We start from the raw sequence: 13,093 nt of genomic DNA, 5'->3' as shown, positions 1-13,093 counted from the left end.
AGAGTGTCTCCTGTGTAGTTAAAATTAGGAGGTAATTTATGGACTCTCAAGACTGTCGGAAAATAGAGGCCAACAAGCAAAAAGGGACAAATATTAAGACAGATATTTTTTTTATATCACTTAGGGTGGTGTAGCTCAGATGATACAGCAGCTAACCAGAAACTTGAGGGTTACTAGTTTGAATTCAGCTTCCGCCATCCAAGTCACTGTCATTGTGTCCTTGGGCAAGAAATGTAGCTTAAATGTAGATAACGGGTTTGTCAATTGAAAGCGCTTTGAGTCACTGCAGAAAATGCACTACATAAATATAATTTACTTCACATTCTCTTCTACACCAGTGTTAAAAAAATACATGGACATGGATAGAGTAATTTAAAAAACTCATGCACATGTGGTACATACAGTTGTGGTCAAAAGTTTATATACACTTGTAAAGAACATAATGTCATGGCTGTCTTGAGTTTCCAATAGTTTCTACAACTCTTATTTTTTTGTCGTAGATTGATAGGAGCACATACTTGTTTGTTACAAAAAACATTCATGAAGTTTTGTTCTTTTATGAATTTATTATGGATCTACTGAAAATGTGACCAAATCGGCTGAACTTTCTTCCAGAAGGTCTTATCTTTGTCCATGTGATGTCAGATGAAACAAAAATGTAGCTGTTTGGCCACAATACCCAGCAATGTGTTGGGAGGATAAAATGTGAGGCTTTTAATCCCAGGAACATCAATCCTACCGTCAAGCTAGGTGGTGGTGGTAGTATAATGCTCTGGGCCTGTTTTGCTGCCAATGGAACTGGTGCTTTACAGAGAGTAAATGGGACAATTAAAAAGGAGGATTACCTCCAAATTCTTCAGGACAACTTAAATCATCAGGTTAGGTCTTGGGCGCAGTTGGGTGTTCCAACAGGACAATTACCCCAAGCACGCGTCAAAAGTGGTAAAGGAATGGCTAAATCAGGCTAGAATGAAAGTTTTAAAATGGCCTTCCCAAAGTCCTGACTTAAAGGTGTGGACAATGCTAAAGAAACAAGTCCATGTCAGAAAACCAACACGTTTAGCTGAACTGCACCAATTTTGTCAAGAGCAGTGGTCAAAAATTCCACCAGAAACTTGCCAAGGGACATGAAACCAAATATCAGCATTGCTGTATGTATACTTTTGACCCAGAAGATTTGGTCACATTTTCAGTAGACCCATAATAAATTCATAAACGTACCAAACTTCACGAATGCTTTTCTGACCAACAAGTATGTGCTCCATTTACTAGTTGTAGAAATGATTGGAAACTCAAGATAGCCATGACATTATGTTTTGGTCAAAAGTTTACCTTGACTGTACATCCTGTTTCTATACAGTGTGCTTTGAATGTTGTTCCTCTGTGTGATTGGGTTTGACACCCCTTCACAGGATGACTGCTAGCCAAGCAATGGAACGTTTAAAAGGTTACACCAGCACAATCCCCGTGAATAAAACAAACCACTTCCAACCTCAATCAAAAAAGCAGCTTGAGACCTTTAATGCAAATGGCCAATGAGAGGCAGTGCACTGATGGGTTTTCCACACCAAAGACACCATTTAAACCTCCAGCCATTCTTACTTGTATGAGTCTCCATTAGTATATAAAAACAAAAACGGAAAAATCTTCTTTATGTGCTCTTACTGGAACCTAACACCAAACACAGTGGGCCTTTTTATTGTGGCATCTCCACATCAATAAAGACAGCAAATGTATGCCTTTCATGTCCAGTTTTCTCTGTCGGCCGTCAGTATTCCATTAACCGTGCAATTAATACCAAGTAGGCTCTCTATTAAGTTTGCACCGTTTGGACGCTTTGTTGTTAATAGCTTGTAAATATCAGAGATGCGAGTCTTTGTCTATATGACAACCATTCAGCTAATGTGCTCTTTTGCCTCCACTCAATGCTTTTAGACAGCAACAGTCCCCCAAGAAAAAATTTTTTTTGGAGTATGCGGTTTAGAATGCATAGTAAAAGCACCAGGCTTTTACTATGCATCCCCATGCATAGTAAAAGCTCACCAACTCAAACTTGTGAAATGAATCCTAAAAGTGGAGATTTGATTAGTTAGACACAACTGTTAAGTCGTCAGCAGATCAAAACTTACATTTTTTTCCAGGGACAGCACAAGCACCCCTCCCATACCATTGTAAAATAAAAATAAATAGTAAGACTCAAAATACTCTACAAAGTGAAAGCCTACAGCACGCCTGCTCACACACTCATAAAAAAAACAAAAAAAAAGTACCGTATTTTTCAGAGTATAAGTCGCACCGGCCGAAAATGCATAATAAAGAAGGAAAAGAACATATATAAGTCGCACTGGAGTATAAGTCGCATTTTTGGGGGAAATATACTTGATAAAACACAACACCAAAAATACACAATTGAAAGGCAATTTAAAATAAAGAATAGTGAACAACAGGCTGAATAAGTGTACATTATATGACGCATAAATAACCAACTGAGAAGGTGCCTGGTATGTTAACGTAACATATTATGCTAAGAGTCATTCAAATAACTATAACATATAGAACATGCTATACGTCTACCAAACAATCTGTCACTCCTAATTGATAAATCCCATGAAATCTTATACGTCTAGTCTCTTACGTGAATGAGCTAAATAATATTATTTGATATTTTACGGCATTGTGTCAATAATTTCACACATAAGTCGCTCCTGAGTATAAGTCGCACCCCCGGCCAAACTATGAAAAAAACTGCGACTTAAAGTCCGAAAAAATGGTATGTGATTGTTCCTCCCACCAGTTATTAATGGTAACTAAAACATTGCATAATAGAAATGGATAGAAGGACACAACATTATCCACAAAGAAAAAGCCTACAGCACGCAATCATTTAAAAATAAAAAGCTAATTTTATTGTTCCTCCCAACAGTTATTAATGATAACTACCACATAGTTCAAATAAACAGAGAGACCCAAAATAATCAACAAAGTCAAGGCCTACAGTGCAAATGCTCGTGAAGTCATTTGAAAAAAATATGTCCTAAATGACATCATTCCTTCTGTCAGTTATAAATGATAGCCAATGTAGAAACAAACATTTTACAATGGAGTTCTGGGTGCGCATTGAGCTGTAAAATAAATTGTGAGCGCTGCACGGAATTCCATCTACTTTTTTTTTCCAATTTTTTTTTCATTTGAATTAGGACAATGCATATTCATCAACATAGAGCAACAATGTAAATATGCCAGAGTTAGCACAATAGCTAATTTTCATCCGGTGTCCTACTCCACAGATGATGGTCATGTTGATTTAAGTCTTTGCATCTTGCCGTTAATTGATTGATTGATAGAAACTTTTTTTTATTAGATTACGCAGTACAGTAGATATTCTGTACAATTGACCACTAAATGGTAACACCCGAATAAGTTTTTCAACTTTTTTAAGTTGGGGTCCACATTAATCAATTCATGGTAAGCCGTTTTGTTATTTTATCTGTTGAGTGGATACTTTACAGTAAAAGAAGGTATTGTGTGCCGCTACAGCATTTGTCTGCCGCAAGCCACAGCTGGAGAAGCGGGAGCCAATCCAGAGGGCGCTTAAATCCAGCTGACACCTCATCATTAAACACTGTCATGTGTGACGTGGGTTAAACTTGAATTGCTATTGCGACATCCAGTGGACACATTTACAACAGTAGTTTCTTTCATTAGACAAAGACTTAGACAAACTTTATTGATCCACAGGGGAAATCGTGCTAAAAATAAGATACGTGACAAAAAAAAGCAAGAAAAGTTGAGAATAATACCAAAAATCAAGTAAAATGAAGAAAATCAAAGGAGCTACTGTGATGTGCTGCCACTCTTTTAGGGGCATCAAAATAAAAAATTGCAGTTCATTTTTATACTAAGCAAACCTATTTTGCGGGCCGGCTTAGGCCTGTTCGCGGGTCTGATACGTACGTTTGACACCACCTGCTGTAAAGGGTTCAACTAAATCACCAAGTGATTTCCGAGCGTGGCGCACGCTGCTGCTCACTGCTCCCATCACCTCCCAGGGGGTGAACATGAGGATGGGTCAAATGCAGAGTACAGATTTCACCACAGTCATTGGGACTTTAAGTTAAAGGCCTACTGAAATGAGATGTTCTTATTTAAACAGGGATAGCAGGTCCATTCTATGTGTCATACTTGATCATTTCGCGATATTGCCATATTTTTTTGCTGAAAGGATTTAGTAGAAAACATCGACGATAAAGTTCGCAACTTTCGGTCGTTAATAAAAAAGCCTTGCCTTTACCGGAAGTAGCAGACAATGTGCGCGTGACGTCACGGGTTGTAGGGCTCTTCACATCATCACATTGTATATAATGTGAGCCTCCAGCAGCAAAAGCTATTCAGACCGAAAAAGCGACAATTTTCTCATTAATTTGAGCGAGGATGAAAGATTTGTGGATGAGGAACGTTAGAGTGAGGCAATAAATTAAAAAAAAGCGACGTTTTCGGGCGGCAGCAGTGGTAACATTTCAGATGTAATTAGACACATTTACTAGGATAATTCTGGAAAATCCCTTATCTGCTTATTGTTTTAATAGTGTTTTAGTGAGATTCTTAAGTCATATCTGAAAGTCGGATGGCTGCGGTGAACCCCAGTGTCTTAGAGAGAAGCCAATGGAGGAGCCAAGATCACAGATGCCTTTTTTGACAGCTACAGGGGGACGTCCCATAATCCACTGAAGTCTCCGGTAAGAGCTGACTTAATACCACAAGTTTTCCATCCAAAAACTTGCTGGTTGACGTAGAGAAACATGTTCGCTTGATCGCTCTGTGTTAAAGCTTCACAACAAAGAAACACCGGCTGTGTCTCGGTGCTAAAGACAGCTGCAATCCACCGCTTTCCACCAACAGCATTCTTATTTATAGTCTCCATTATTAATTGAACAAATTGCAAAAGATTCAGCAACACAGATGTCCAAATTACTGTGTAATTATGCGATGAAAAGAGACGACTTTTAGCCGTAAGTGGTGCTGGGCTAATATGTCTGCTACAACCTGAGATGTCATGCGCACGCGTCATCATCCGACGCTTTCAACATGGAACTCCGCGGGAAATTTAAAATTGTAGTTTAGTAAACTAAACCGGCCGTATTGGCATGTGTTGCAATGTTAAGATTTCATCATTGATATATAAACTATCAGACTGCGTGGTCGGTAGTAGTGGGTTTCAGTAGGCCTTGAACTTTATAAATATGATGGTGCAGATACTCACCATCAGGGGGTCTGTTGGAGGTCGCCACGACCACCACTCCGGTCCGAAATAACGCTTCAAAAAGCTGCTTTAGGATAACGGCATCTGCGATATCGGTCACCTAGTGTAAAGAGAGCAAAAAAAAAAGAAAAGAAGAGGACATCATGAGTTAATGACAGGATGTAATGCTCCTTTTCGTATGTTCTGCATTTGTGCAGGATGAATAGATTCAAACCAAGCTATCAACACTTTCAGGTGTGATCATTCACTCCTTTTGAGTGGTCACGGCCACACACACTTACAGTAAAGCTGCACATGCACTTGAAATGGCTGCAAGTAGTTATGAAAGTTGTAGTAGGGACCGCATGCTGGCAAACAAGAAGCCTGCAAAAAGTATCATGAAAGAAACCTACAGTATTTTTTTTTTTGTGTGTGTGTGTGTGTGTGTGTGTGTGTGTGTGTGTGTGTGTGTGTGTGTGTGTGTGTGTGTGTGTGTGTGTGTGTGTGTGTGAGTGTGTGTGTGTCATAAATGCCACACTAAAAATTCAAATCTAAGGCTTATCTATAATGGACTCTGACAGAAAACCAACACCTAAATTCAACATCAACACTTCTATGTTCCAAGGGACGACTAAACAAGAAGACCTAGATTCGAGAGTGCATCCACCTACACTGATAAAAAATTATTGAAACAAGATCAAAGATTGTTGAACAATAAAATATGAAACTAAAAAACTTCTGCAACAAAGATCACAAAAACCAAGATGTGGAAAATGATACCCAGTTACAAATGTTTTGTCCCACATCAGTAATAATTATTCTTATACAGATGATCAATATAATAGCAACATTAAATGTGATAACAAATAGTCAATTATTAATTTTAAAAGCAGAAGCTTGTATGCAAATTACAACAACATTAAGAACTTTTTGAAACACATCAACAAACCCTTCAAAGTGATCGCTGTCACAGAAACATGGATTGATGATAAAAAAAGGAATATATTTTGATCTGGAAGGATATGAACTAAACTACATCAACAGAACCAACAAAAATGGAGGAGGAGTAGCTGTGTATGGGATGAAGAAAATTAACTACAAAGTGGTTAAAAAAACATGTCATTTGCTATAGATAATATCTTAAAATGTATAACCATTGAAATATGTCTGGAAAATGGCAAAAACATATTCATCAGTTGTATAAGTATAGAAACATTTGAAGAATGGATCAAGGCAACTTACATGGACAATGGTAAAAAACTAATTTTCTTATGCGGAGACTTTAATATTGATTTATTGAAACCTAACGAGCAAAAGTCAATTAATGACTTCATTGATACAATGTACAGCATCAGTTTAAATCCTAAAATCACAAAGCCAAGCAGAATCACAGGACAATGTGCCACGCTTATTGATAATATTTTTTACCAATGATTTTGATAATAACACTACAAGTGGTCTAATTATAACCGAGGTTAGTGATAATCTGACAGTTTTCACAACATATGATGGAAACTACAAGAAGAACATGGAAGACAAAAGGACATTTCGAAGACTTTGCACAGAGAAGAGGATGATTGCTTTCAAAATTGAGCTAGAAAAGCAACATTGGGACAATGTGTAGAATGAAAAAGGTGTTGATGAAGCATTTGAACATTTCTTAAACAAGTTCATAATACTTTATGAAAAACATTGTCCACGGAAACAACTCAGTGGAAAGCAGAGAAAGAATAATCAACCATGGATGACAAAAAGATTAAAAAATGCTTGTAATAAGAAGAATACACTATATAGAAAATTTACAGCACAAAGAACTACAGAGGCAGAAAATAAGTACAAAAAGTATAAAACCAAGTTAACAAACATACTATGATCATGTAGAAAATAATATTACAGTGATTTATTGGACAGGAACAAAAATAATATGAGAGCAAAATGGGTCATCCTTTGTAGCATTATTAAAAATGGCACTAAGAGGGATTACCCCCAATACGTCTTAGACGGAAACAAAAATAATGACAACATAAAGGAAGTAGTTGAAAGTTTCAATAATTACTTTGTAAATATTGGACCAAAATTGGAAAAAAAGGATTCCAGACCCAGTTTCAATTGAGAACTATAATGATACCATAGAGCAAAATCCCAACTGCATGTTCCTCAATAATGTGACACAGGAGGGAATAGATACAATCGTGAAAAAATGCAAATCTAAGACTTCAAAGGATTGTAACGGAATTGATATGGGAACAGGTACATTGATATGGGAAGAGGTACATTTCCAAACAAAATTAAAATAGCTAAAGTTGCACCAATTTATAAGACTGGAGACAAACACCAATTTACAAATTATAAACCGTTTTTTTTACTTCCACAATTTTCTAAAATCATTGAAAAACTGTTCAATAACAGATTAGAGAGTTTCACAAACAAAAATAGAATACTCGAAAATAACTGATATGGATACAGAGTTAATGTTTCAACTTCGATTACTTTAATTGAAATTACAGAAGAAATTAACAATGCAACAGATAGTAAAAAATGTGCGACAGCAGTGTTAATGGATCCAACTAAAGCATTTGACACAATTAATCACAATATTTTAACCAAAAAACTAGAACGATATGGCATCAGAGGGTTAGTCTTAAACTGGATAAGAAGTATTTAATGAACAGGAATCAATACGTGAAGCTAGGCGAAAACACATCTACAACGCTAAATATATCATGTGGTGTACCTCAGGGATCAATACTAGGACCAAAAATATTCAATCTCTATTGACTAATTATACACAAAGCAAACCATAACCTGCTACCCAAGAATATACAACAATTCTTCTCAACAAAAGAGGAGGAATATAATCTTGTAATTTAAAACATTTGTATGCATGTACAACACTTAAGACATTCAGTATATGGAATAGTGGAATTAAATTATGGAATGGATTAAATAAAGCAATCAAACAATGTACTAATATGATCCACTTCAAGACTCTCTTCCAGCTTAAAGCGTTTACAAAGTACAAAGAAGAAAAACCATGATAAACATTCTGAATTAATTTCATCCATCCGTGAATTGTCTAGATCAGGGATCTCAAACTCAATTTACCTGGGGGCCACTGGATGCAGAGTCTGGGTGAAGCTGGGCAGCATGAAAAGATTTCCTAAAAATATTTTTGCATACTCCTCAGCATGTCTAGTTGTATAATGAAATTTCAAATTGTATCCCTTATGCACCGCAACTTTCTCTATGCAAAAAAGGCACGTCGGGGTGCCCCTGTGAGAAATATTGTATCTCCCACTTTTCCTGGAATTGTCTTTGTTCATCACGAACCTTTCTCTTTACTGCAAGGCTTTGAAAAAGAGATGTTTGGGGTTGTGGAATATATTTGTATTTAACCGACGCATGGAGAATAATGTTATTTCCACAATGTTTGTCGTTCCGCTTTTCCTCTCTACAGCAACACGGCGGTCGGCGGATAATAGCCGGGAAAGTACCGGGATAGCGAGCGCAAAAAAGTGACGGCTTCCGGAGTGTTATCCGGCGTCATATAATACATGTAGTGTTCATCGTGTGAGGCAATGCAAATTAAACAATAAAAAAAAAAAAAAAAATGTTTTGATTTGGTCCAGGTTATCGGGGACTGTTATTAATGACGGACAGGTGTCGCAGTGTGACTGCAGCCGGGTACGTAAGAAAACCCTCGTCTCCATGGCATGTCTCTGTCGCTTTCACTCACTTGCCGATTTTCCACTAACGCAGGGGTAGGCAACCCAGAACGTTGAAAGAGCCATTTTGAACCCAAGTAACACAACGCTGTCAAGCGCCATTCATATCAAACTCGCGGGCCGCACTAACATTAAACTTTCATATTAGGTGGGGGCCGCAAAATAAGGTGTCGCGGGCCAATGGCGGCCCGCGTGTCTGAGACCTCTGGTCTATATAATCTTCCTCATTGTACCATATGAAATATAACTTACTCCACCGAGTACTGTTTATTTAACTATTTTTATTGTGATTACTTATGGAATATATTGTGAATAAATTGAGAACAAGAAGTGAACAAAAGTTTTAGCAACTGTTATGTAAAAGAAAAGGGGTAGGATTAAATAAGCTCTGCTTCTCCCTACTCCTTTTTGAACATATTGAAAAGAGAAACTGGAAATTGTGGTGTATCATGATGTATGCTTGCATTTTCGAAATAAACTCAAACTCAACTCAACACTACTTCACCACAAAACACCATTTAATTATCTGTTGCCTTTTTCATTCGCATCCTTTCCGCAGTACGCAAAGGTTGATGACGACCCTGAAACAAGGCCGCCTGCGAGCCGCTGGCTATTACGCGAAGTGCTCTGACCTTTCAATCAGCAATGCAGAGCTCTCACTTTCTCTCTTAATCCTCACATCTCTATTTTTCACCTCTACGGCACAAACATGAAGGGCAATAATGTGCAACAATCAAAGCAGCATCTATATATATATATATATATATATATATATATATATATCAATCAATCAATGTTTACTTATATAGCCCTAAATCACTAGTGTCTCAAAGGGCTGCACAAACCACCACGACATCCTCGGTAGGAAAACTCACACCCAGTGGGACATTGGTGACAATAATGACCCAGTGGGACGTCGGTGACAATGATGACTATGAGAACCTTAGAGAGGAGGAAAGCAATGGATGTCGAGCGGATCTAACATGATACTGAAAGTTCAATCCACAATGGATACAACACAGTCGCGAGAGTCCAGTCCAAAGCGGATCCAACACAGCAGCGAGAGTCCCGTTCACAGCGGAGCCAGCAGGAAACCATCCCAAGCGTAGGCGGATCAGCAGCGCAGAGATGTCCCCAGCCGATACACAGGCGAGCAGTACATGGCCACCGGATCGGACCGGACCCCCTCCACACGGGAGAGTGGGACATAGAAGAAAAAGAAAAGAAACGGCAGATCAACTGGTCTAAAAAGGGAGTCTATTTAAAGGCTAGAGTATACAAATGAGTTTTAAGGTGAGACTTAAATGCTTCTACTGAGGTGGCATCGCGAACTGTTACCGGGAGGGCATTCCAGAGTACTGGAGCCCGAACGGAAAATGCTCTATAGCCCGCAGACTTTTTTTGGGCTTTGGGAATCACTAATAAGCCGGAGTCCTTTGAACGCAGATTTCTTGCCGGGACATATGGTACAATACAATCGGCAAGATAAGATGGAGCTAGACCGTGTAGTATTTTATACGTAAGTAGTAAAACCTTAAAGTCACATCTTAAGTGCACAGGAAGCCAGTGCAGGTGAGCCAGTACAGGCGTAATGTGATCAAACTTTCTTGTTCTTGTCAAAAGTCTAGCAGCCGCATTTTGTACCAACTGTAATCTTTTAATGCTAGACATGGGGAGACCCGAAAATAATACGTTACAGTAGTCGAGGCGAGACGTAACAAACGCATGGATAATGATCTCAGCGTCTTTAGTGGACAGAATTGAGCGAATTTTAGCGATATTACGGAGATGAAAGAAGGCCGTTTTAGTAACGCTTTTAATATGTGCCTCAAAGGAGAGAGTTGGGTCGAAGATAACACCCAGATTCTTTACCGTGTCGCCTTGTTTAATTGTTTGGTTGTCAAATGTTAGAGTTGTATTATTAAATAGAGTTCGGTGTCTAGCAGGACCGATAATCAGCATTTCCGTTTTTTTGGCGTTGAGTTGCAAAAAGTTAGCGGACATCCATTGTTTAATTTCATTAAGACATGCCTCCAGCTGACTACAATCCGGCGTGTTGGTCAGCTTTAGGGGCATGTAGAGTTGGGTGTCATCAGCATAACAGTGAAAGCTAATACCGTATTTGCGTATGATGTCACCTAGCGGCAGCATGTAGATGCTGAAGAGTGCAGGGCCAAGGACCGAACCCTGGGGAACTCCACACGTTACCTTAACGTAGTCCGAGGTCACATTGTTATGGGAGACACACTGCATCCTATCAGTAAGATAAGAGTTAAACCAAGACAGGGCTAAGTCTGACATACCAATTCGTGTTTTGATACGTTCTAATAAAATGTTATGATCGACGGTATCGAAAGCAGCGCTAAGATCGAGGAGCAGCAACATAGATGACGCATCAGAATCCATCGTTAGCAATAGATCATTAGTCATTTTTGCGAGGGCTGTCTCCGTGGAGTGATTTGCCCTGAAACCGGATTGAAAGGTTTCACATAGATTGTTAGACGCTAAGTGTTCATTTAACTGCTCCGCAACAATTTTTTCGAGGATTTTTGAAATAAAGGGAAGGTGAGACACCGGTCGGTAATTTACCATGAGGTCAAGATCGAGGTTAGGTCTTTTAAGAAGAGGATGAATAACCGCTTTTTTGAATGCTAGGGGAACAGTGCCCGAGGAGAGTGATAAGTTTATAATATTTAGCACTGATGGACCTAATAATACAAAGAGCTCCTTGATCAGTTTCCCAGGAAGAGGGTCAAGTAAACATGTTGTCTGTTTTATTCCATTTACACGTTGTAACAATTCCTCTAATGTTATTTCCTCAAAACGAGAGAAAGTATTTTGGAGGGTAGTATCCGCCGTATATACAATCGTGTCAGTGTTAATAGAACCCCGTTGTAGCTGGGACGCATTGTCTTTAATCTCCTTTCTAATGACTTCAATTTTCTTACTAAAGAATTGCATAAAGTCATCAGCTGAGTGGGTTGAGCTACTGGAAGGAGTCCCTTGTTGGGTTAGCGATGCTACCGTACTAAACAAAAATTTAGGATCGTTTTTATTACGGTGGATGAGATTTGAGTAATATTTAGCTTTAGCTAAGGTAAGCATGCGTTTATAAGTTATTAAACCATCACTCCATGCTTGATGGTGCACCTCAAGTTTAGTCGTGCGCCATTTGCGTTCCAGCTTTCTACATAATAATTTCTGAGCTCTAGTTTCTTCTGTAAACCACGGGGTGCGCTTTTTTGGAGCCTTTTTTAACTTTAGCGGTGCTATGTTATCAATGGTTTCGCGCAGGGCGTCGTTAAAGTTGTTAGTGAGGTTATCAATAGAGCCCACATACTTTGGGAATGGTGCCATTACCGAGGGCAGTAGGTCAGCAAGAGTTGTCGTTGTGGCTGTATTAATGTTGCGGCTGCTATAGCAGTTATTATTATTATTAGTTTGACGAACATGCGTCTGAACCTCGAATTTTATAAGGTAATGATCAGACAATACTTTAGTATACGGGAGTATCGTAACTTTGGAAACGGTGATGCCCCTGACAAGCACTAGGTCTATCGTATTACCGTTGCGATGCGTGGGTTCATTTATTATTTGTGTGAGACCACAGCTATCAATTACAGTCTGGAGCGCTACGCACGGTGGGTCCGATGGGGTATTCATATGGATATTAAAGTCCCCCATTATGATTATATTATCGGCGTGTGTCACTAGATCAGCAAGGAACTCTGAGAATTCATTAATAAAGTCCGAATAGGGCCCTGGGGGGCGGTAGATAACAGCCAGGTGTAGAGGCAGCGGTGTGACAGACCTCATAGTAAGCACCTCAAACGATTTATATTTATTATTTATGTTAGGACTAAGGTTAAAGTTTTCGTTGTATATTAGTGCAACCCCCCCACCCCTTTTGAGTGGACGGGCAATATGCGCATGTGTAAAGTTAGGAGGACATGCCTCATTTAGCGCAAAAAAGTCGTTTGGTTTAAGCCAGGTTTCGCTGAGACCGATGACGTTAAGATTGTTGTCTCTGATAATATCATTAACTAACAACGTTTTAGGAGACAATGATCTTATGTTTAAAAAACCTATATTATAGGTAGTGGGCTGTTTTAGGGAGTTTTTGATCAAA

At 38.8% G+C, this 13,093-nt stretch overlaps 1 protein-coding gene across 1 annotated transcript in view; it reads right to left on the bottom strand.

Moving 5' to 3' along the window:
• Nucleotides 1-13,093, bottom strand: part of afg1lb (AFG1 like ATPase b) — a 117,055-nt gene that overhangs the window by 60,386 nt on the left and 43,576 nt on the right. Inside the window, exon 6 of the mRNA XM_061885668.1 lies at nucleotides 5,261-5,360. Coding sequence (XP_061741652.1) covers nucleotides 5,261-5,360 — 100 coding nt within the window. The remainder of the gene's footprint in view (nucleotides 1-5,260; nucleotides 5,361-13,093) is intronic.

The sequence above is a fragment of the Nerophis ophidion genome, linkage group LG24, assembly GCF_033978795.1.
Source record: "Nerophis ophidion isolate RoL-2023_Sa linkage group LG24, RoL_Noph_v1.0, whole genome shotgun sequence".
Lineage (NCBI taxonomy): Eukaryota > Metazoa > Chordata > Actinopteri > Syngnathiformes > Syngnathidae > Nerophis > Nerophis ophidion.
The sequence above is the reverse complement of the archived record's forward strand: the minus strand, read 5'-3'. Positions and strand labels throughout refer to the sequence as shown.